This window comes from Lissotriton helveticus, chromosome 2_1 (genome assembly GCF_964261635.1).
Source record: "Lissotriton helveticus chromosome 2_1, aLisHel1.1, whole genome shotgun sequence".
NCBI lineage: Eukaryota > Metazoa > Chordata > Amphibia > Caudata > Salamandridae > Lissotriton > Lissotriton helveticus.
In genome coordinates, this window is record NC_136059.1 from 539675417 (window position 1) to 539701205 (window position 25789).

The 25789-nt window shown below is 48.6% G+C and overlaps 1 protein-coding gene across 1 annotated transcript in view; it reads right to left on the minus strand.

The window, feature by feature from the left end:
* Nucleotides 1-25789, minus strand: part of TENT2 (terminal nucleotidyltransferase 2) — a 583214-nt gene that overhangs the window by 437759 nt on the left and 119666 nt on the right. Inside the window, exons 5-6 of the mRNA XM_078677766.1 lie at nucleotides 9443-9557; nucleotides 849-940 (exon numbers count right to left, since the gene is read on the minus strand). Coding sequence (XP_078533892.1) covers nucleotides 849-940; nucleotides 9443-9557 — 207 coding nt within the window. The remainder of the gene's footprint in view (nucleotides 1-848; nucleotides 941-9442; nucleotides 9558-25789) is intronic.

The following is a 25789-nucleotide window of genomic DNA, read 5'->3' on the forward strand; positions in this document are numbered from 1 at the left end:
ATTGCAACACTGTAGGCTCCAGAAACAGGTTTGGAGTAGGGATCGAACGTGGATGACCGAAGGGATCCAACTGGCACCATGGCGCAAGGAGAGTGAACCAGGGTACGATCAGTGGGACGAATAGTGATCTCTAATGTAAATGTATGCCTTGTACTGCATTACTGTTGTTCATTGTTGCTACTGTACTACATTCTGATGCACCCTAATTGTTTATGGATCACGCTATGGAGGCACACCGGTGGCGGAGGAGGGAAGTGGGCGGGGGTACAGTAAGAAGCAGCTTGAAATATATTACACATTTGATATTGCATTGCTGCCCTAGATGTTGGTTGTTTGAAAATCAATTAAAAAAATATTTTTTTTTTACATGATGTTAGTCTATACCGTACCCTCTGTATTTGTGCTCCCATTGAAACATCCATACTAACAATCCATACTTTCAAAGGATTCCATGTAACAGAAGCATCATGCTAAAATGTCAACTTTCCTCTTAACAGCAATGCACAGTGTGTGTGCTCTACCAACATAAATGGTGGCATATGGGAAGAATGCAAGTTACTGTGGCTGCTAACTTAGATGTTAATAGGAAGGGCCACAAAAAAGTGATCAACGTGAAAAAAAGATGCAGACATGGTATTATGCAGTTAGTCTGCTCCCACTAGGAGTATGCAATTTAACCTAAGATTTGACTGCTGAACACAAGGTTTGTAGAAGACACAGGACATACAATATGCCGTAATAGTGGAAATAAACACTATAAAACCCTTTAGACCTTATGTAACATTTTTCTAGACACATTTAATTAGGATCTTCTGCATGAGAAAGGAAAAAAAATAAATCTAACTTACCAGTTCTTCCTGCATAACGAGACACAAATCTGCATCGCTGCCACGTGTGCCAAATCCATTCAGTGATGATCCAACCAAATACAGTCTGCTGTCTAACAAAACAAAGCAATCAAGTTTTTCCTTATATTTCCCAGGAATTTCAGATTAATAACTGCTTGTGGTTGTGACATTACATGGAAAAAACAAAGGCATACTAAAATGAACAGTGAAAGTCATGTGCCCAAAGTATGCATCCCTACTGTCAAGTACAGGTTTGAAAGTGCTAGAACTAGTTTAGAACAGCCTTTCAGATGCTTAGCTTGTTTCTGGACAGAAAAATCCTAAAATAAAAATGGAAATTTTTAAAGAAAAAGTTGTATCCCCATGGGACAAGTCTGAAACTGTAACTGCCACTGTGCATCTGCCAGTTGAATACCTGAGGAAGGTTGGTCCAGCTAAGGCTCAGAAATTCAAGCAAAAACCTCAAAATGTCCAAATCTCAAAACAGAAAGGGATTTTGTAGTTTTGAGGTCGAAGCCTACCAGACAGTACCCTGGGAATGCATACCACCCATTGCTTACCATTGGCTTTGTATTTTGTAACTCACAATTGCATGCTTTCTACTTGCAAGTTTTGTTTTAGGATGCACAGCTTGAGTTTGTACCTTCCGTGGCCGATACCCTATTTACTGTAATCGTCCACCAGTTTTCGCATTCTGTAAACAGGCCTTTAAATCTTGTTTATCTTATTACATTTGCTGTGCATTCAAAATCAGAGGTCAAATGTCATGCTGTCTGCGCCACTGCACTCTACGCCACTCCGCTCTATTCTGCACCATTCCACACTATGCCACTCTGCTCTAAGCCACTACACTCTACTCTGCACCAATCCCTTCTGTGCCTCTACGCCTCTTTACTATACTATGTACCACTGTCGTCTAGGCCACTACATTTTCCACCACTCCAGTCTAGGCCACTCCATTCTGGGGGAGTCACTCCATTTGGGGGGGGGGGACGCCACTCCATTCAGGGGGGGGACGCCACTCCATTCAGAGGGGGGGGCGCCACTCCATTCAGAGGGGGGGGCGCCACTCCATTCAGAGGGGGGGGGGGGGCCACTCCATTCAGAGGGGGGGGGCGCCACTCCATTCAGAGGGGGGGGGGGCGCCACTCCATTCAGAGGGGGGGGGGGCGCCACTCCATTCAGGGGGGGGCGCCACTCCATTCAGGGGGGGCGCCACTCCATTCAGGGGGGGCGCCACTCCATTCAGGGGGGGGGCGCCACTCCATTCAGGGGGGGGGGCGCCACTCCATTCAGGGGGGGGGGCGCCACTCCATTCAGGGGGGGGGGCGCCACTCCATTCAGGGGGGGGGCGCCACTCCATTCAGGGGGGGGGGGCGCCACTCCATTCAGGGGGGGGGGCGCCACTCCATTCAGGGGGGGGGGCGCCACTCCATTCAGGGGGGGGGGCGCCACTCCGGGGGCGCCACCCTCCCATTTTCCAGGGGGGGGCCGCCACCTCCCCATTTCAGGGGGGGGGTGGGGGCCGCCACTCATTCAGGGGAGGGGGCCCACTCCATTTCAGGGGGGGGCGCCACCCATTCACGCCACCCATTCACACTCCATTCCAGGGGAGATGGGCGCCACTCCATTCAGGGGGGGGGGCGCCACTCCATTCAGGGGGGGGGGCGCCACTCCATTCAGGGGGGGGGGCGCCACTCCATTCAGGGGGGGGGGCGCCACTCCATTCAGGGGGGGGGGCGCCACTCCATTCAGGGGGGGGGCGCCACTCCATTCAGGGGGGGGGGGCGCCACTCCATTCAGGGGGGGGGGGCGCCACTCCATTCAGGGGGGGGGGGCGCCACTCCATTCAGGGGGGGGGGGCGCCACTCCATTCAGGGGGGGGGGCGCCACTCCATTCAGGGGGGGGGGGGGCGCCACTCCATTCAGGGGGGGGGCGCCCACTCCATTCAGGGGGGGGGCGCCACTCCATTCAGGGGGGGGGCGCCACTCCATTCAGGGGGGGGGGCGGAGGGGGGCGCCACTCCATTCAGGGGGGGGGGCGCCACTCCATTCAGGGGGGGGGGGCGCCACTCCATTCAGGGGGGGGGCGCCACTCCATTCAGGGGGGGGGGGGCGCCACTCCATTCAGGGGGGGGGCCCGCCACTCCATTCAGGGGGGGGGGGCGCCACTCCATTCAGGGGGGGGGGCGCGCCACTCCATTCAGGGGGGGGGGCGCCGCCACTCCATTCAGGGGGGGGGGGCGCCACTCCATTCAGGGGGGGGGCGCGCCACTCCATTCAGGGGGGGGGGCGCACTCCATTCAGGGGGGGGGCGCGCCACTCCATTCAGGGGGGGGCGCGCCACTCCATTCAGGGGGGGGGCGCGCCACTCCATTCAGGGGGGGGGCGCGCCACTCCATTCAGGGGTGGGGGGCGCCACTCCATTCAGGGGGGGGGGGCACTCCATTCAGGGGAGGGGGCACTCCATTCAGGGGAGGGGGGGCACCCATTCAGGGGAGGGGGCACTCCATTCAGGGGAGGGCACTCCATTCAGGGGAGGGGGCACTCCATTCAGGGGAGGGGGGCACTCCATTCAGGGGGGGGGGGGGCACTCCATTCAGGGGAGGGGGGCACTCCATTCAGGGGAGGGGGGCACTCCATTCAGGGGAGGGGGGGCACTCCATTCGGGGGGGGTGGGGCCACTCCATTCGGGGGGGGTGGGCGCACTCCATTCAGGGGGGGTGGGCGCCACTCCATTCAGGGGGGGGTGGGCGCCACTCCATTCAGGGGGGGGTGGGCGCCACTCCATTCAGGGGGGGTGGGCGCCACTCCATCAGGGGGGGGTGGGCGCCACTCCATTCAGGGGGGGTGGGCGCCACTCCATTCAGGGGGGGGGTGGGCGCCACTCCATTCAGGGGGGGGTGGGCGCCACTCCATTCAGGGGGGGGTGGGCGCCACTCCATTCAGGGGGGGTGGGCGCCACTCCATTCAGGGGGGGGGTGGGCGCCACTCCATTCAGGGGGGGGTGGGCGCCACTCCATTCAGGGGGGGGGTGGGCGCCACTCCATTCAGGGGGGGCGAGCGCCACTCCATTCAGGGGGGGCGAGCGCCACTCCATTCAGGGGGGGGCGAGCGCCACTCCATTCAGGGGGGGGGGGGCGCCACTCCATTCAGGGGGGGGGGGGCGCCACTCCATTCAGGGGGGGGGGGGGGGGCGCCACTCCATTCAGGGGGTGGGGCGCCACTCCATTCACGGGGGGTTGGGGGCGCCACTCCATTCAGGGGGGGGGACGCCACTCCGCAACAGTGCATCCTACTCCGTACCGCTCCACCATACACCAGTAGACTCTATACCACTCCACTCTCTGCCACTACAACCTACATTGCACCACTCTACGCTATTACACTTTATTTGAACCACTGCACTCTACGCCACTGCGACATACGCCAATGCACTCTGCACCACTTACGAAAAACCAATGTACTCCATGCCCCAGCACTCTACTTGGCACCAATGCACTTTACTCTACGCCACTGAATTCTATGCTACTCCGCATCAATCCATGCCAGTCTTGTCTACTCTACACCACTGCATGCAACTCCACTCTGAAACAATCTACTCTACACCACGACTCTACTCCACTCTGCGTCGCGCCGCTGCACCAGTCCACCTCACTGCACTCTACTCTATGACAATGGACTCTAACCACTTCACCAGTGGAGAAGCGTGGCTCAGTGGTTAGAGGCGGCAGACCCGGAAGCTGAGATTGGCCGTGGACCAGGGTTCGATTCCCCGCCTCGGCGGGACTCAGGCTCAAAAATTCCACGGACTCGACAATTCTCGCTCCGGTGCCCACTCGACTCACGGGGTCACACTCTGCGACTCTGGGCAATAGCTTGCTTAATCTCCACTATGGCCCCTCGCGGCGGGATGCCTGGCTTTCACCTTGTGGATACCCTGCCAGGGTATCTCACAGGGGAATACCAGGACGGGTTCCCTAAGCAAGCGCCTTGATGCCTTCGGGTGATATGTGCGCTATATAAGTCGCAATACATTTACATTTACTCAAAGCCAATGCGCTCCATGTCACTGCAATCTATGCTGCACTACTGTACTTTATGCCACTTCATCTGTTCCACTCCACGACGCTCCCCTCAACGACGCAGAACTCGATTAAACGCCACTCGATTAAACGCCACTCGATTAAACGCCACTCGATTAAACGCCACTCGATTAAACGCCACTCCACTCTATGCCACTATACAATACTAACTCTCTCTATACCACTCCATGCCACTATACTCAGGGCTACTGAAATTATGCAGCAGGAGAGGGCCAAATTACCTAGCAGGGTTGAATGAATTATGCAGCAAGAAAAGACTAATTATGCGGCATAATGCAGCACGTTTTGTAATGGTTTTACTACATTATTTTTAAACTTGGTTACACTGTCTGGGCATTGTTTGCACCTCATTAGTACCAGTTTAATACCCAAATATAGCAATAAGCAACAAAAAGGATACCAGCTCAGCTCAAATGCTGCACCCCTCAGCCTACACTTGATTTTCTTTCTCAAATATCAGGACACAGTTGCAGGAATAGAGAAGACACCAAACCAAGAGTGGGTGCCAATTTCCCTTTAGGCATATTTACGTCTGGGGAGCCTATGCTTTGTTGTTGTGACCTGTGAAAACATGAACAGGGTACCTGCCTACCAAGGTGCTGCACTGAACCAGACAAGAAGATGTGATCTAATCCTTAAGAATTAGTCTACAGATCCCATGTAACTAAGGTATTCCTATTTTATTTTTTTGTCGGTAGCAACTGCCTCATGGCATCATTTTTGTTCTCAGTGGCGATCTGCTCTGTGTCAGACAGTATGATCAGGGTAGGTTCCAATTTCAGCGCCGTAAGCTCTGTCAAGCCTTTCAATGGCAAACATGTTGCGGCCAAAGCGTCCCTCCACGAGGACCGGTGATCCTGAGATTTCTGAGAGAGAAGTGAATGATGGGGATGAGGTCTGTCACCTTTTCTCTTTTTATTTCCCCTTCTGTGAGTCTTTTCTTGGAGAAAGCATAGATTCAGTAGAGGACTTACCCTCTCTGATGGCCTTCCGTCTCTCCTCCTCTCCTGTCCTGCTTTTAGATCTTCCAGCTGATCCCTCAGTGAATCCATTTCCTGTCATTGTGGGTTCTCCTGGAATTTTCTTGCCAGAACCTACAGGACTTGATTGAATGGGTAGGTAAATGCCACACTACACAGACAGAGAGGGGATTAATAGCAGACTTCTTCCTCCCAAAAGTGACGCCTCTCTCCCACAAAAAGTGAAGGCATTATGAGAAAAACTTGCTTCCCAAATGTGGGAAAAAACAGGTGATCTTGAGAGGCTGTGAATGAGGTTCAGTAGAGCCAGAAATAAATGATTTTAAAGGGGAAAAAACAAGAATTTGGGAGAAATTCTCCCAGAACTGTTCTACGATCAAGTACACATGAGCCAGAAAAAAGGACGGAGGCTTTAAGGCAAACTGTTAGTACAGTGCAAGCTGGGTGACAGAAGCTGCTGAACTCAAAAGGAGCAGTGTCCTCTTTTTGACCTGATGCACTAACCTGACAGGTATTCTTTCTCTGCAGTTTTCTCTACAGAAATACAGGGGCATAAATATTTTTTTTTAACTGGGAAGCTGATCATGCCCTCATTTTTCAGTGGAGGAGTGTGGCTCAATGGTTAGAGCGGCAGACCCTGATGCAGAGTTCTGGCCAGGGGACCAGGGTTCGATTCCCGCCTCGGCGGGTTCTCGGGCTCAATTTCCTCGGACCTGTTAATTCTCGCCTCGGTGCCTATTCTAATCACGGGCCCCATGCTGCAACTCTGGGCAATAGCTTGCTTAGCCTCCACACCGGCCCCAACAGCAGTAAGGATGCCTGGCTTCACCCTGTGGGTGCCCAGGAGTGGACACTTCACAGGGAAAGCCAGGAGGGGTTCCACAGCGGTATGAGTATCAGCGCCAGGAAGCCGAATAGGCGACACCGCAAGGTGACCGCCTGGTGACGGTGCGCTCTATAAATACCATAACATTTACATTTAACCATCTACTTTGTACAGGATTACTCACAGGCTGTAAACACAACATCCACTGATTTACAGCTACTTTTTACTCTACATTGTTTGATCACACAATGTACTCTGAGTTGATTGATTTTGGTTACTCCTGCAGGGTTCACCTGAACAAACAAAACCGTCTGAAATAAAATGTAAAAAACCATTTGCCTGGACCAGATCGATTTTTGACTAATTAATAGGACACAAACAAGCCAGCTTTTTATAACATTCACCATTTGTTTTGACTTCTGCTGTATCCCTGTTTTTTGTAGTACATTTATGTGGAAGGAAGACTTTTGACAATTTTGGTGGAATGTGTTCTACCTAGTAGGCATCCACACTTAAGCCATAAACGTAGACTAGTCCTGTGCGTCTACGGGAATCCTGGAACGCTTCATATCCAAAAATCAATACATGTATGTGAGTCATTTCACTCACTGAAGCGAAAACTCGGCAAGATGCAAGCAGCCACAAGTGAACATTGCAGTGTATTCGGCAAATAAGACTCGAACGAAAGAGGCGTCGCCCTTCCTCAAACAACGGCGTCGTGTAAACATACCGAGAGCCTGAAAACCTGGTGAGCCTCTCGATAGAAAGCCTTCAATAATTTCGGCCCAGAAGACATGCACTGGCAGACACGAATGCTCATTGAAGTAATAACGCCAGTCAAGAGTCTGAAATAAACAGAATAGACCAGTTCATACATCACAAAAAGGTACCCAACTAATAAGCCCTGAAGAAAAGTCCGACAAATGAAACACGGGCTTGGAAACGCGTCGGCTTTGGCACATTCGTCGTAAAAACGAATGCTCTTTCCGCAAAAGGCACCACAATAATTCCATGAATGTAATGGATATAAAATTACGTATTATGTTTTGAGCCTTTGCGTGATCAGGTTTTAACCAAAAAATGTCTGATATATAAACCTGGTAGAATTATTTGGTAGGGTACAACCGTGAAGTTAGACAACAAAAATAATTTTTTTTGATAAATGTATTGTGTAAATGTGTAATGATGAAATGTCTTTAATGTCTTTTGTATTGTAAAAAGTGTTCATAGTAAATGTAAATATATGTCCCGTGCACGGCCACGAAAAAACCTCAGACTTGTTCAAAAAAATTGTTGAAATTTATATCATACCTTTGCTTAAAAAAAGTACATAAAAAAGCACCCAAGGATTAATTACCTTTGGGTGCGATTCTGCTCAAAATAAAAAAGTGGCAGATCAAAACAGTGACCGTGTCCCTCTTTTTTCATAAACTTAGATGTTGTCCCACCCGGCCACAGTGCAGGACACAACCCCCCTTTGTTGTTACAATTTCCCAAATACAGGCATAACCTTCCGAGTCTTATTTTAAGTCAATAACAAAAATGACAGCACTGCAGCTAGTAACAGAAAGTAGGAAACAGACTAATATCTATACATAGGAAAGTATATGAAGGGGAAAAAGGTAGCCAGACAGGCTGAATGATTAGATAAGAAAATATGCACTATTTAAGAAACCAGCAGCTCCCATTGCCCAATATGCTTTGCACTGGCAGTTGCTTCTCAGCCTCAGTTATTGTTCTGGGAAAAATCCTGAATGTGTAAACAAAATATGAAACATGAAATGAAAATAAACTTGTAAAGCACTCACATGCCTGAAGGTGTCAGGGCGCTGAAAATCGCAAAACCCCAATACATGAAAGAGACTAAGTGCTCTAGACTGTACGAAAATAATTTAGCATTTTCTGATTTAAATGGAGAATAGTCCTGTTTAAGGCGTATCTCAATTTTGGACAAGGAATTCCACTCTTCCTTGCCTTAACTCCTAGTCATGCGAGTTGCCAGTTTGCTGCTTAGGCGATATATATATGTATTCTTGCTGACTCCTGGTACAGGATTTGTGACAACCGAGATGCTTTTTGTGATTACACACTTCCAGATCTTGTGTTAGATTTGAGATTGGGTACAACATTTCGACCCCTGTTTGTTCACGTCAGACAACATAACGTTTTACCTGATTTGAATCTTTGTGTTGAGAGTTTGACAGAGGTGCACCTGTAGTTCTAGAAAGATCATGAGTCACGACCTAGTCTCAGTGTGGCAAAACATGTACAGAATGTGAATCTGGCAGATCCATACTGCAACATCACTGGTTGGGAAATCAAATGCTAGTTAAATAAACATCCTCTCCCAAAATTAAACTGGTGTGAGCAATTTTCCTGTGGTGAGCTATTTAACACAATTAAATTTCTTCTACAATGTCACATCAAAGCTGCAACAATAAACAAGGTAAGAACTTTGTGCTAAAATTACTGGGCAGCAGTCTGTAGATAATCTTTTCCCATGACTCCAGAGCAATTCAATAACATTTACATAAGTTGGGAGGAAAGGGGAATGGTGGCTAATACCTGTACATTTAAAATTGCAAAAGACAACAGAGGAATAAAAACTAAATAAAAATCACTTAAATTCTCATACTCAAAGACAGAGGGAAAAGCACATTAAAATGAAAAACTTGCACATACGTGGAAACATCTGCTGAATCTCCCTCTGAAGTTCTGCTCGACAGATGTCTTTCTTCTTCAGGTCACCAGCCTGCTGCTGACAAGCTTGAAACAACTCCAGTATTTGCAGGCTTAGCTGTCATCCAAAAAAAGAGACATCTTAGGTGGGTGCATCAATTTAAATAATCTACTTACTGCCGTTTAACATAAGGTTACCCTAAATGTTCAAAATAAATATCAGTAAATTCAATTTGATAAAAGCCGTTAGTCGGTACCTGCCCTTTTGCCACATCTGAATACTTACCTAATGATTGTAGTGACCGTGGTACTTACTGATCCTGTTCAAATGGGAAACCCGGTTTTATGATTGCATGATGAGCTAACACTTATGTCAAAAATGCATAAGCCCCAAATTTGTCAATTAAGTTTATTTTTTTCTGCAGTTTTTTTTATTGTTAAATTAACTATTTAAAATAAACAGAGTTACTCAAACTCTGAACTAATCTAATCTAACTAATCTGAATCCCATGTCAGGTTAGCCACCATGACAGTCTTGTTGTCTCTCTCTGTGTTGGGAGCTCTGATTCAGTCTGCCCTTTGATGGTAGGCACCGTTTTCCTAACTATTGGTTCTACATGTTCTGGCAGTTCCACTAAGACGCAGAGCCGGAGTGGAAACCAAATCGGCCCTGGCAAAAAAGTTCAAGCCAGACCCACACAAGAGGCTGTAACTAAAATGAGGCCATATTTAGCTTTCAAAGCCAAGTGTGAGGCATCCACTTATACAATCAGAGGGGACAGGATCTTTGAAGTAACTCCCCATCATCCTATTGTTAGGTTTCCTCCGAAGCAGAGCTTTCACTAACTTAGGACTCATTATCACTAGATCATTCCGGTCACAAAATTACTGTGCCCACTAACTTGAGCGTCATTCATAAACTAAGCTCCAATGTAGATATGCAATAGTTATGAGATGAATACAAAAAACCACCGCTACTTACACTTAGACTGAGGTCTTGTTTTCATTGCAATCAAATATAACGCCACACAGTTGCACAGTCCTGAGAAAAACCGCATTCATCTCTAAATATTGGTTTGTCCATTTGGCAAAACGATATTGCATTACCATATTATCCATCTGTATATTAAATAGTATGAACAGTTCAGTCTTCTATTTGTTGCTTTCTATTATGAATAAGACTCGCATTAGAGGCCTATGGTAACTTGGGCCCAGTCTATGGCGAGTATCAGTTTATGATTCTCCTGCATCCCGTACCATTCAATACCTCTTCACTTTCAGCAGATGCGCCTTCATTAACATTCTAGGCATACTACCCTTTTTTAAGAAAGGAACGTGACGTCAATACTCCAATTTGCCGACTGGCTTATCACATAGGTTTTAAACGGGTGCCAGATCTTGCGAAAGCTGGAATTAAGGTAGTTCGTTTTTTTTTTTGCATAACAATACCAGATATTCGACCACCATATCCCGATAGGGGTGGAAATTACTGCTTCCAACACTGTGCCAGCGAGTCCCCTACAAGTAGAAAGGGAGACATGGGTTTCCCTTACAGGGGTGATAAGAAGATAGATACTGTCTCTCTCTGGTGATCCCAAGAGTACCACGAAGGGGTGGGGAGGGGGAGTCTAGTGTACCCCTCTTATGTCTTTCAGAAAGCTGAAAAGCGAAACCCAGTAGGGCCGCACCAGGGTAAAAGTCCAGCAGATATGTGCCATTGTTTCTCTCAATGTCTCCAACAAAAGTCAGATCCTCCAATCATGGCTAATGGTCTTACTATGGTGAGGTATTAATGGGTTCAGAGCTTGAAGCGTTCATATTGGGTAAAGATTATCATCGTGAAAGCCCTCATTCTGAACCTCTGTGTTCTCCCATAGAGGCATATAACTGTGTATAGCATTCATAAGACAAGTTTCGCTATAAACGTATGTGAAATTCCATTTCTTGTGAAAGCTTGTGTGAAAAGCATTTCCATTTGCGTTTAATCCCTACTACTGCTCTCCATGTCTCTCCTACTCCTGCCCAACGGAGTGGTTGCATTAGTCTAAAAGTGTTATCTAAGATTAATCAGCATCTTGCTTTAAAGTGTTTCCGATCTCTCAAATGCACACTCCTTCGTTGAAACTGCCTTAAGTACTAGGCCGATTTCTCTCCAGTTGTTAAAATGTGGATCTGTTAGCCCTATAGTAAAATCCAGGTAATGGACTGGAGGATACAAGATTGAAATGATGTCCCTTTTTTCCTTCAGACTAGTCAATCCAAAAAATACCGCTGTTGCAAAAAGGCTTCTAACTTTGGGTCCGTGTCATGGGGGCAGCCATGTAATAGATTTAAATGAAACTTGGGAATAATCTCTTTCTACTGAATACCACAGTTTCCACTCATCCACTCCAATATTTTATATTGCTAGGTGGGAAGCTCATCTATCCCCTCCACTCTTCTCCTCACAAGAAGGCATTCTCACTAAGTTCACTTTAACCACTCTAGGCACTTTACCTCTCCACACAAAACCAAGCATGTGCTTCTGTAGATCTTTTAGGACTAGTTTAGGAAATGTAAGTAGATATGTCTGGGCAAGGAAGAGGAGGCACGTAAGGAAATTGTTAATTTTACTGAAGGACAACTTCAGACGTTCTCCTCTGCACAGCTCCTTAAAAAGGATTTCAAGCAATGATGGGAGGTAGCAGGCATTAAGAGTATCACAAGTACTGGGAACGTAACTCCAGTACAGCGAATGGGACAGCTGGTACATCCAAAGCCCGATCAATATATGCAGGGGAGGCACTCATGATCTGAGCCAGCCACTCCCATTCCTTGGAACTTAGAGTAGATGCCTTTAAACCCAGAGATTCTAGAAAAAACCTCCAATTCTTCGACCAAGGCAGGTATGGAGCTAGCAGGGCCCACTAAGAAGCATTAATGTCATCGACCAATAAAACAGATTTGTACTTTGCACTTTTAGTTAACGCTAAAGATCTGGTAAGTTGCTTTCTTTTTTTTTTCTAGGGGCTCCACAGAGGGGTTAAATGTTAAGAGTGACAGTGGGTACCGTCGCCTTATGCCTTTTGAGAGTTGGGTACCGTCGCCTTATGCCTTTTGAGAGTTGGCTATGTTGTGACTAGAAGAAAAGTTTTCTTAAGAGAAAAAATTATTTGTGCTGTAGATGGACTGTGAAACCCAGCTAGTAGAGCGTTTTAACGGCCCAGTTAGCACTTTTCTGTCATTGTTGAAACTGAACACCCCTTTATGCTGCGACCAGGATGGGTGAGGGTCATTTTAGTGGTAAGAGCACAGCTCCGAAACAAAACATATTATGTTCACAACAAGACCAAAAATTATTTACATGGTGTGGGTCCACAGCAAAGCCTGATGATGGTCTCATATGTTTTGCTATACTGGTCATTTGCATGAAGGTTTGCACCACACTTAAAGAGGTCTTAAAATTAGTGACAACAATGAGATAAAAAGAAGCCAACCTGAAGTATGAAGCTGAAAGGAACAAGTGTGCACTTGTCGAGCAATGCACCATTATAAATTGCTTTAACCTGTTGTGGTGTCCTGCTTTTCTATGACATCAGGAATGTCACATTCGGTTATGAATGTTTGTAGAGCGAGCGTCTGACCCTAGAGGGTATCCAGGACCTGGATAAGGAGGTGTTGGCTGAGTCTGTTGTCTAGGTAAAGAGTCTGGTCTTAAATTTCCTGAGGAACTCAAGGACTCAGGAGGTGGCCCTGATGTGCAGTGAGAGGTAGTTCCAGGCACTGGAAGCAAAGTGCAGGAAAGCATGACCTCCGGCTCTGTGGATGCAGGGGATGTGTGGGAGCAGGAGGTGGTCAAGCAGAGGTTTGTGGTAGGGTGTGGAAACTGATGCAGCTGTTGAGGTAAGAGGGACCTAGATTGTGCAGGGCTTTGTACAGGCTTCCGAGGAGCGTTTGTGGATGGGGAAACAGTAGAAGTCTTTTAGGCATAAGGTGCTGTGTGTGTGTAGTGTGAGTGTGAACCTGGCCGCTGTGACCTCAAGTTTTCTGCTCAGTTGGGCAGTGATGCAGACACAAAGTGCATTGCCTGGGCTGGGTGTTGGTCCAAGACCTGTGGACCACAAGGTAGAGCTCCATAGAGAAGTGGTCTTGACGAAAAGTACTATGTCTGTTTTGTCTGTATTTAGTTTGACAGTTATTCTACATCCACCTGGTGACTTCAGACAAGCGGGAGGTGAAGCTGGTCCATGTGCTGGACATTGCATTGGAGAGGGAAAGGATGAGCTGGGTGTCTGATGTATCTTGAGTTTTGTAATTGGGGCATTCCTAGTCTGATGTTGCACGTGCATGTTGCAGTGTTTTGTTGTATGCAGCCACCATTCATTCTGTGTACAATGTGCATCTTCTGAGCGCCATTCCAAGACCTGTTCTCCTGCGAACCACATACGGTTGCTAGTTTGGCCAGTCAGTTGCAGGACGGCAGAGTTTGAGGGATGCTGGAAGACAGGCTGCGCTGCTTAACCTAACTGCGAATAAACTACATTGTGGATTACTTACCTTTGGATCTGCTTTATTATTCCGGACGTTAATTGCAGTTTCTGAGCAACGCCGGATGGTCCTCATGGAATTTGTCTAGCTTCCCTGAGCAGGATTCAGACTGCAACATTCGAACACGTATGCCGGAAAAGACCAGGAATTTCATTTATTGGTGACTGCAACTGTGTCCGTGCTGACGCCAATCAACAATCCGCCTCATGGCTATTTGGCCAATCGGCACGCAGCATTCTGCTGACGGGTCATTCAGGCATGTGAGTCTATTATTGTTGATGTGCCTGCCTGGAAAAAGCATGGTACACGTCAGTATGTGTACACTATGTGTACTGCCATATTGTTTACCAGCTATGCCAACACAGGGGTTTAGTGTCAAGTGTTATTTGAAGCTGGGCAGATTAACGCTATTTCGGCAAACCTTTGCTGATGTTGGTACATTACCGTATCCGAGTCTGCAACCCTGAAGCTTTTTCCTGACTGTTATTCCTATTTATTGTGCATTTGGCAGCTAACTTGGATTAAGTCGGGTGGTGGTAAAGTGCAGCAACCTCCACATTTTTTTTTACATTCCGGGCAAACACAAGTTAGAATGGAAACATTGGGTATGGATCTTAAATAACTACCTGGTGGTTATTGATGGAGTGGGATATAGCCATGCAAGGAAATTGTGGATTTTGTCGAATTGTTGGAGTACTGGAGGGCAAAAGATTTGACAATCTACCTGAATTTCAAGCTCCTGGGGAGGATGCTGCTTGATGGAAAGTTGTTGTAGAGGAAGAAAAGAAACTAGTGCAACACTTTTCCGAAAAACCAAGTATGGTTTTAGAAAGATTTAATTCTTATTCTAGGAAATGGTCTTCTGAGGAAAACCTTGATCAGTATGTTGTATGTTAGTGAGGTCTGAATTTTAGCCAGCACTAGTTTTCAGAAGTCAAAGTACCGGTACTTGAGAGATCAGATAGTACTGAATGGTTATTCTAAAAAAGTGCAAGAGCATCTACTCTGTTGCACTAATCCCAAATTGGAGAAAATAGCCAAAATTCTAACGGTATTGAGCAATCTGCTCTTCAGTAAAGGTGTTATCTGGTGCAACTGGCGGTGTGTCGAGCGTTGTGGAGAACAGTGTGAATGCTGTAAAGAATGTAACAGAGGTAGATTCAATAAATCTAAAACATGTTATAGCTACGGATCGTACAGCCATGAGTAATACTCCAAGATGTCCTGCACAAGGAAGAAAGTGCAATAAGTGCAAAAAGGTTGGGCATTTTATGAAAGTCTGCAAAAATACTAGCGCTGTTAAGGTCAACTGCGTTCCTGATGTTGTATCCTCGTATTTGCACAAGAATGAGGAGAGTGGAAATACTGTGGCCATATTAACTGTGGGTGTGGATCAGCCTGATAAGTGTATGCAAGCTATTTGCCATAATGCTGGTCTGATTGCTAAAAATAAATATATTGACCATTCTGTAAGGTAGGAATAGGGAAGGTGGATTTACAAATTATGGTGGATTCAGGGTCACCAGTATTCCTGGTTACACCTGTTCTATCGTAGGGGAATTTCCATTATAGTCATAAGCAGTGAATAGTCCTGCCCATGTGCAGGGGCCCCAATATATTTGTGGTGTTTCGCCTTTCTTCAGGAAGGCCTGCAAAGACACTTCAGAAAGACAGATTATGTAGACTATATGCCTAGAATACAATGTTAAAATTCATCATCATGAACAAAAAAAGGGCCAGAATAAGGTATACGAGGATAATGTGAGATTATTTGAAAACAGCATAAATATCCCTCACAACCCCTTTTTTATGAACGAGATGAAGGGGAGCAGGACAGAGTAGCCTCATAGGCTGTCATTATAAGGCAAAAAAAGAGATTGTGCCTTGAAAACCCAGAGGCCACCTGAATTCCATCATGCACAGCAGGTGGCAGTTGATCCAGTTCTTTACGAAGGCGATGTGTGAACATATGCAGATTATATGAATACCTCTGTCCATTTCATTGGGAAGGAGGGAGGGTCGCTTATGACTACAATGGAAATTCCCCTACAAGAGAACAGGAGTTACAGGTAAGAAACTATTCCTGCTCTGGTAGGGGATTTCCATTTATAGTCATAAGCACTGAATAGAGTAGCAAGCCTATACCCACATAGCATGGTGGAGGAGACAGAGGCTAAACTAGGAAGCTTAAGCAAATAGATTTCTGAGGGAAGCCTGGCCTACTTGAGCATCTGCTCTAGCATCAGAATCTAGGTAGTAGTACTTGGTGAATGTATGTACTGATTTCCAGGTAGCCACTTTGCACATTTCTGAAATAGGGATATTGAGCAGTAAAGCAGCATCAGCAGCCGGTTTCCCCCTAATGATGCGTGCTTTAGTTTTTAGCTGAGAGTGTCTGGTTAGCCTTTTTATAGAACAATAAAATGCAAGAGACTATTCATCATTAAACAGATTGCTTGGAGGTGGCTGAGCCTGTACAGATCGGAACATGGTCTCCTGTCAGATAGAATTTCAGAACTCTCCTTAAATCTAGGGAATGGAGAATCTGTTTCGCTGGAGTAGAAGGATTCTGAAATAATGTTGGAAATGAGATGGTCTGGTTAACATGGAAGTCTGAAACAACTTTAGGGAGGAATTTCAGTGGGAGTTCTCATAACCACTTTGTTAGAATGAAATACAGTGTATGCTTCATGAGAACAAAGTTCTTGGATCTCGCTAACCCTGCGAGCTGATGTTTTTGCTACAAGGAAAGCGGTCTTCCAAGAAAGGTGTTGTAGGGAAGCTTTGTGAATAGTCTCAAAAGGATTCCGCAAAAGGCGTGAAAGCACCAAATTAAGTTCCCAGGTAGGAGAGGGATGCCTAATGGGATGGAAAACCTTCAGCCATTCTAAAAAATCCTTTATTATAGGTATTCAAAAGAGGTCTCTGATGAACATTTTCTGTAGGCAGTAAGGGCTGCCAGGTGAACCTTTATAGAAGAGAATTGCAAGCCAGATGTAGCCAAGTGTGAAAGGTATAGAAGAATAACATCATCTTGGCAGGTAGCACTATCCATGTTCTTAGAAGAACGCCAGCAGTAAAATCTCTTCTATTTTGAATGCATAAGCAGAGCGAGTGGAAGGCCACTTAGCCTCTTTCAGGATCTCCAGGCAGTCTTGCCGCAGTTTTAAGTGTCCATACTGAGTAGCTCAGGAGCCATGCAGCCAAATTCAAGAAGGAGATTGGGGTGTACCATCTGGCCTCCGAACTGCGATAGCTCATCTGGTCTGCATGGGAGCTTGAGATGTGGAAGCTGTGACCAGCGAACAAGGTCCGAAACCACCATCGCGTTGCCATTCTGGAGCTATGAGGAACATTTTGTCTTTGGAGTGGGACAGTTTGATCAGGACCACCGGGAATTAGTGAAAAGGTATAAAGAAATTTGCCGGACCATTCGATCCATATGGATGGTAGTACCTGGAGGCGAAGCCACAGCACTTTGTTGTCCGCTGATGCAAACAGGTTAATAGTAGGGGTGCCCCACGTTTGGAAGATACTTTAAACAACCTCGCCGTGTACGACCCATCCATGGATTTCATCGAGAGGTCTGCTGAGATTGTCTGTCTGAACAGTTTGGACACCCCGGAGGCGAGTTGCCATCATCTTCAGGTTCCTGGCCAAGAGCCATTTCCAAATCGCCTGGGTCTTTAGTGACAAAGCTCTGGACAAGGTGCCCCTCTGCTTATTGAGGTAGTACATGCTGGTTGCATTACCCCTCTGAAAAAGCAGGATGTTGGTCAGGAAATATGGGTGAAAAGCCTTGAGCGCTAGATGCACTGCACCGAGCTTGCGGAGATTGATATGGTATGTCATCTCTCTGAGTCCATGAACCCTGAATCTGAAAGTGATCCATGTGAGCTCCCCATCCAAGTAGTGATGCATCTGTCACTATGTTCTGAGAGGGGGCCAGTTGGTGAAACAGCATACCTTGTTGGAGAATATTATTAGGGTTTGATGTGGCTAAGGGCATTAGGTGGTAAGGTATTTTCAGGGGTTTTCTGTAGGGTTGGGTAGGGATATTAGTTGGTAACTGCTTTTAGGGTTTAGGGGTGGTTAGGGCCATTGGATGGTAGAGATGTTTTAAGGGCGTAGGGGTGGTTGGGGTATTGGGTGGGAAGGGTGTTTTTAGGGCTTATGGGTGGATAATGGTATTGGGATGTAAGGGTATTTCGGGGATGATTAAGTCTAGGGGTAGATTTATATATAAAAACAGACGGGGAAGGGATGGAGCTACGCTCAGGGGCGAAAAAGAGGGACACTTATCAACGCAGAGGATGGAAGAAGCAACAGTAACTGTGGTCATCTTGATAGATATGATTTTGACAGATAAAGATACAAGGATCCTATCACTGGGGCTATCTTTCTGTAAGCGTACCAATTTCAATTATACTCAAACGCTCATTGACTTTTTCAAGTTCATATGAAAATTGAAGCTTAAAAAAATCTTTCACAATAGTATAAAACAAATTTGAGAGACAAATTCAAGTAAGAGAAGAAGCAGAGATGCTTCAGGTTGGTGATATGGGATTATTACTTGATTTACATCAATTGCATCAGGAGGGCGGTGGTCTTGAAGGGATGAATACTGTGAGTCAAACAGTAGATTCATTAGATATGGATGTGTATGAAAGTATTATAACACCATTCAGACCAAAATACACATTTACGCCAAATACACCCAGAGATGCTTTGGATATATTTTCAGATTTAGTCATCAGAGATTTAAAAGATTAGTCTGTCACTTCAAGTAGAGATTTCTTGAAGAATGACAGTAATTTTGAAAAGGACCATCAAGCAGTAATCACGAAGATCAAAAATAGACAAGACATAGTGGTCAGACAGGCCGATAAAGGTGGGAATCTTGTCCTGTGGCCACTAGAAGCATATAACACAGAGGCTATGTCACAATTGAAGGACAAACAATGTTATCTCAAAGTCCCACAAAGCAATATGTCTGAGGTCAAACAGAAATACCTAGAAGACTTAGCCAGATGGCGAGGACTAGGACTACTGACAGACTGAATATTTGTTTTTAAAGTAGACAATCCAATCTTACCCACCTTATATCTAATCCACAAGATTCATAAGGATAAGGAAAAACCACCAGGGCGGTCGATAATCTCTGCCATTGGTAGTTTATTTGAGCCAACATCGAGATACCTAGATTCATTCTTACAAGTATATGTGCAGACATTGCCTGCATATATACAGGACACAAGAGATTTTTTGAATAAAATAGACACAATTGATTACTTTGAACGTCGTCAGTCTCTACAACAGCATAGCCCATGACGATGGCTTACGGGCGATACAGCATTTTTTAAATAAAAGACCCATCAAACTATACCAGCACGGGGGCGTGGCTTCGCGAGCGGCGATGGCGGTTGCAGCTTACTAGAGCTCCCGCCGGCCCGTTCACCATCTGGCTGATTATCCTGGCCCCCGAGCTCGCACACCACAGCCCAAGTGAGGCAAACGTTGCTGAGGGTTCCCGGGATCCTCCGGTACAGTCCGCGGAGCTCCCGCTCTATTGGGCGCAGCTGGGCAGCGGTGAGGAGCGTACGGCCTAGCGCGCAGTAGAGAAGCCGGGGCCTCGATTTTGGCACCTCCCGACCGGAGGTGTTTGCGTGGCGCAGCCGGCCAGCCGATTGCCCTGCATCTTGACTGCCCTGAGGGACGGCGGGAGCCCCGCCTGAGAAGTGGTGATTCTGGCTGCTGTGGGCCGTCCGGCCAGACGCGGCGGCCTTGTGGACCTAGTGCAGCCGGGGCCTCGAGTTTCGTGGTCCCCGCCCGGAGGTCACCGCGGGTCGCTGCCGCGGCTGGGCCCCGACAGTAGCCCCAAGGCTGCGATTGATTGGAGGTGGTCCCGGCATAGTGGATTGGGCCATCCCTGCTGACCCTCTGTGGGTGGCGGACCGGGGTTTCACTGGACGGAGACCTGTGGGCCGACCCGGTCCTGGCGCTGCCCGTGACCATCGACGAACTGTGAGTGCCCCCCGCCTGGGTCCCAGATATTTGCAGGAGTGGTGGCTAGTGCTGGAGGCCAGTCAGTGGAGCGAGAGACGCGACGATTGCTGACGCCTGGGGTGTAATTCCAGGGACCTGCCTTGGCCTACCCGAGGAACAGTGCCAGGTAGGGGATACAGGTATCCGAACCCCGCGGCGGGGGGAGAACTGCTGAGGGGGTCCCTTTCAGACTCTACGGACGGAATAGAGGTCCCTGTGCTGCCACAACTGCGCCTGCTATCAGTGGCCCTCGGGTAGTTGGCGACCATGACCAGAGGAGGAGGTGGCGGCCTCACCAAACAGCCGACCATTGATAAATTTACAGGACCCGGCGGGGGCCCTGGACCCTCGGTAGGGGGACAAGGAGGGGGGCCGGACAATGCTGCGCTTATGGCTGCCATCACCCAATCCAGGGTTATGCTAGACGCCAAGATAGGCGCGGTGGGCGCAGATGTCACCTTGCTGCGCCAGGACTTGCGGAATGCTGTGGCGCGGATTACGGAGGCAGAATCCAGAATCTCGGTGGTAGAAGACGACGTGGGTTCCCTGAAAAAGAGGATGGCGGCAATGGAAACTGCGCAGAAGGGCCTAGCACTCCGGGCGGAAGATGCGGAGGGACGCGAGCGTCGAAACAACCTCCGTTTCATCGCTTTCCAGAACGCTGTGAGAAGGGGAACATGGAACAGTTTCTCACTCAATGGCTGATGAGCTGGTTGCCCCCAGGAGCTCTATCCACCTGCTTCGTTGTTGAACGCGCACATCGTGCCCTGACGCAGAGGCCGCCGGAGGGTGAACGGCCCAGGGCAGTAATAGCCAGACTATTGAATTATCACGACCGTGATGCCATTTTGAAGGAAGCAAGAACCAGGGATGCTATTTTATACGAGAACCGGAAGATCATGATTTTTCCAGATTATACCAAGCTCGTACAGCAACAGCGTCAATCCTTCATGAACGCAAAGGCGAAGCTGCGAGGTCTGAATCTCCAATACTCTCTGCTGTACCTGGCTCGCCCGAGGGTGATTTTCCAGTCCAAAACGCTGTTCTTCGATTCTCCAGAAGAGCTCTTCAAATGGACTGACGAAACGGTGGCACGCAGGCCGCATGCCCAGCCGGGACTGAACCCGGGCTCTTCGCGGGGGTCATCGCAGGAACGTGGAGACCGAACGGCCAAGAGCAGGAGAAATCGGAGGTCCAAATCACGGAAGCGGTCGGCTTCGGTCACTGGTACACCAGATAGCGGCAGAACAGAAGACTCTGACCAATCTGGAAAAGATCACTGAAGGCCTCAGGTACTCTGTGCTCCCTGTTTGGAGGTATAGTTCCCGATGGATGGGGACAGTGCAATTGAGGCCCAGTGGACTGAATGCGTCATCAATGCCTCAATGTTAATTCGAGACTGAGTTATCGAACATGAGTTGGGTAGTGGAGTGTGGCTCGGGGATGACCCATTAGGGGCTGCCATTCTCCTACTAAGGTGGGAGATATTGGGGGAGGGGGAATGAGACTTTTGGGTTTCGGGGAGTTGGAATCCATTGGCATGGTTGGTCTTGGGCCCTCCGTTTTGGGCTCGGGGTTACCCATGCCGCGACAGGTACTTCATAGTTCCGTGAGGTATAGGAGGGGGGGTGCGAGTTGTTGAGAAGTGGAGGGTTGAAGAGGGGGGGGTTGGGGGGTTTTGCAGGAAGCGGATGTTGCCTTTCTTGTTGGGTTCGGGCTCTGGGGTGGATGGGGGGGAATGCACGTGTTCTTTATAAGGGGGCTGCCGTTGGTGCGCAATGAGTGGTGTTGGCGCAGAGGGCCTCCTTGGTGGGTCCCCTTTGATTATGGCTAATGCAATACATCGACTCCCTGAGGAGTCCCTGCGAGTAATTACATGGAATGTCAGGGGGATGCTGGACAAGGTCAAACGTGGGGCGGTCTTGCGCTGGGGGAAGAGGGAGGTCGCTGATGTGCTCTTGCTCCAAGAAACTCATTTGATGGGATCAAAGGTGCTTAGTCTGCAGAGGTTTGGATATCATCAGGTTTTCCACGCCGGATTCTCCAGGGGGTCCAGAGGGGTTGCTATTTTAATTCATCGCAGGGTGGCCTACGTTCATGAAAAGCAGTGGGTGGACCCACAGGGCTGCTATCTCTTTGTCAAGGGGATGGTGGGCACAGAGCCAGTGGTCTTTGAAAGTGTTTATGCTCCCGCCCCTTTGCAGTGGGCCCTAGCTGAGAGGCTGTTTACGGTGTGGGAAGACATCCCGGAATCCTTAGCGGTGGTTGGGGGGGATTGGAATGAGGTTATGGATGTCTGTATGGACCGTCAGAGGCGCCAGGAGATGCTACCCATGTGAGTTTTACAAGAAATTCCATATACAACTAGGAGCCCATTATCGTCGTGCACTTGAGACGGCGCGTACACGGGGCAGGCTGCCTCCAGACTGGCGCCACGCCGAGGTTGTGGTCTTTCAGAAACCAGGTAGACCCCCTGATAGACATGACTCCTATCGCCCCATCTCCTTACTTAATGTGGAGGCCAAAATACTGGCAAAGGCCCTGGCGAATCGGTTGCTCCCTTACATAACGGACCTGGTCCACCCGGACCAGGCTGGCTTCATGCCTCGCAGGGCGACGCGCCATAATATCCGGCGCGCACAGGCCGCAGTGGATGCCATGGGGGCCACGGGGGAACAGGCGGCTTTGTTGCTCGCCGATATAAACAAAGCCTTCGATTCGGTGAGCTGGACGTACCTTTTTGCGCTCCTGTCCCGCCTCAATCTAGGCCCAATATTCCTGTCGTATGTCAAACTGCTCTATACCGACATCACGGCTGCGGTGCGAGTCGCGGGGGCGGTGTCCGGGACATTCCGCATTGGACGGGGGACCCGACAAGGGTGTCCTCTATCCCCCTACTTGTTCGCCCTCGCCGTGGAGCCTCTGGCCGCTTGGGTGCGCATAGATGCACAAATGCGAGGCTTTGTGTGGACTGGGGGCCTCTCTGATAGAATCGCGTTGTACGCGGACAACGTCCTATTTTTTCTCACTGACCTGCGACGCTCGGGGCCGCGGGTGTTAAAGATAATGCGGGTCTTTGGAGAGGTCTCGGGCCTTTACCTGAACCTACGTAAATCTACCCTATGGGTCCTTGGGGGTGGTGCGGTGACGGACCCCTGGACATCGGGACTGCAGGTATCTGCCGGCGGTTTGAAATATCTGGGGGTGTTCCTGTCAGAATCGGTGACCCTTACCTGGGAACCTTAACATAATACCTGTTGGGGAGCGGGTTCAAGCGGATGTGAAAACGTGGTCTCGAATGCCCCTTACTATCTTTGGTAGGTCCGCGATCTTCAAAATGGTGGCACTTCCGCGCCTCCTATATCAGCTGCAGAATTATCCCCACCCCATCACACCTCAGTGGTTTCGGCAAGTCAACTCTGTCTTGGGACACTTCCTGTGGGCCGGGGGGGCTGCCAGGGTGGCGCTGCGTACGTGCTTCTTATCTACCTATTGTGGTGGACTTGCCACTTCGGACCTTCTGTCCTATTATCAAGCCTCTCACCTGCTCGTTTTAAATGACTGGTGGTACAGTGATCGCTGTGATCCGGCGTATGCCCTAGAGCGCGCATTGATGGGCGACAATACACTCCACACAATCCTCTACTCAGCCCGGCTGCGACGGACATTGCCTAGTGTTACGAAAACAGTCTTTGCTGTGTGGCGACAGGCGCTGCGTCGCGTGGGCTGGTGGGGCAGACTAACTGCAGAAACACCGCTGTGGCATAATGGACGTCTCCCCGAACTTGCTTCGCTGTCCGGCTTCGACGGTTGGGATGCAATCGGGATCTCGTTGCTGGGACATGTGATGTCCGGGACTACGCTCAAATCGTTCCAGGAGCTCAGTGCGGAATTCCACATGCCCTAGACCCAGTTTTTTCGCTATCTGCAATTTAGACATGCACTGACACCCAGCATTGCCAATCTAGACTCACTTCCTGACTTTAGCCCAATTGAGGCAAAGGTCTTCATGGGCGACCTCGGGGATAAAAAGGTCTCTCGTATATACCAGACGCTGGTCACCCACTGCTCCTCCACCCTTCTTCCCCTGCGGACGGCCTGGGAGGCTGATATTGGCTCCATGGACGAAGATGATTGGAGGGAGGCCCTAGAGTCCCCGCGGGGAACTGCCATTGCCATACGGCTCAAGTTAATTCAATACAAAATTCTCCATAGGGCCTACTATACCCGTGAGCGGCTGTGGAAGGCGGGACTGATTGGGTCGCCGGAATGTCTGCGCTGTGGGGCGGCAGTAGGTACACTGCTCCATACAGTATGGTCGTGTCCTAGAATAGCTGGTTTCTGGAGGGGCGTGTGGAACTGCCTGTCTGAAGTACTGGGCTGGGACCTTCCACGCACTCATCGCCTAGGACTACTTCACATCCTTGAAGGGGCTGGTGGGAACATATATAAACGCCACTTGTTGCTATTGGGGCTGGTATTGGCCAAAAGGGATCTAGCCCGCGCTTGGAAGGACGAGAGTCCCCCCCCCCCCCCGTGTGCATGGAGAGCTGGCTTAGACTTTTGTATGGGTCTAGAACGACCAGTATTCGAAGCACGAGGATGCCCCCGCAAGCACTTTAAGATATGGAAGAGGTGGGCTGACTATAGGGAATTGCCACTAGATCCCCCAGCAGACCCTGAGGAAGAACCCTAGACACACACCTTCGAATGGGCCTGTGAAATGCATCTTATCTGCCACACCACGACCAAGCGCTGATGCTCCTTCTACACACGTGCACAGGGTTAGGGAGGGATAACGGGGAGGTAGCAGGGAGTTGGGTGGTGGGAGTTCGGGGGGGGGGGTAGGGGTGGGGGGGGGACCTTCCTATTGTTCGTATTTGACTATACCTCTTGATTGGACTCTGGCCCTGTGATGTATACTGTATCAAAATGACTGGTGGTTTCTCCTGACTGTGGGGTGCCACGTTTATTGCTCTGCCTAAATTCAATCAATAAAAACCGGTTGTGAAAAAAAAATTTAAAAACTATACCAGCACACAAATATGCTAGTTGAAATGTGTAAACTGTGCCTAACAATCATTTTATGTTTGGTGGAGATACATACAGGCAGTCACAGGGCACGGCGATGGGCACCTGCTTCGCCCCTAGCTATGCTAATTTGCATATGGGCTGGTGGGAGGAGCAGGTGCTCAAAACCAAATATCGCCAGGTATAGGACGAGCACATAATCACATGGAATCGTTTTATAGACGATCTTTTCATTTTGTGGGATGGAGCAATAGAATCAGCTGAAGCATTTATACAGGATATTATTGTCAATGATTTATTTAAAATTTACTGAGAACATTAGTAAATCCAGTGTCACATACTTGGACATTGAAGTGTAAGTGTAACAAGAAATGATTCGCACTCGCACATATGAGAAACCCACTGCTGGGAATACAATCCTGCATGCTCAGAGCTTCCACCCTCCACGTTTAAAATGGAGTATACCATACGTAGAACATTTGAGAATGAAGTGAAACTGTAGCGAGAGCACAGCCTTACATGAAGCACAGGAAAGCCTGCTGAAAGATTCCTACAAAGAGGGTACAAACAAAAAAACAGAGCAAGCAAAAAATAAAGTGCATAAGATTGAGAGGGATCGATTAGTGAAACCTGACACAGAGAATGCAATAGAAAAGAAAAAGAGCAACGGAAGCCAGATAAGGATGATCACTGGATACAATGCCTACCAGGCTAAAGTGAGAGATAGCCTGTGCAGGCATTGGTATC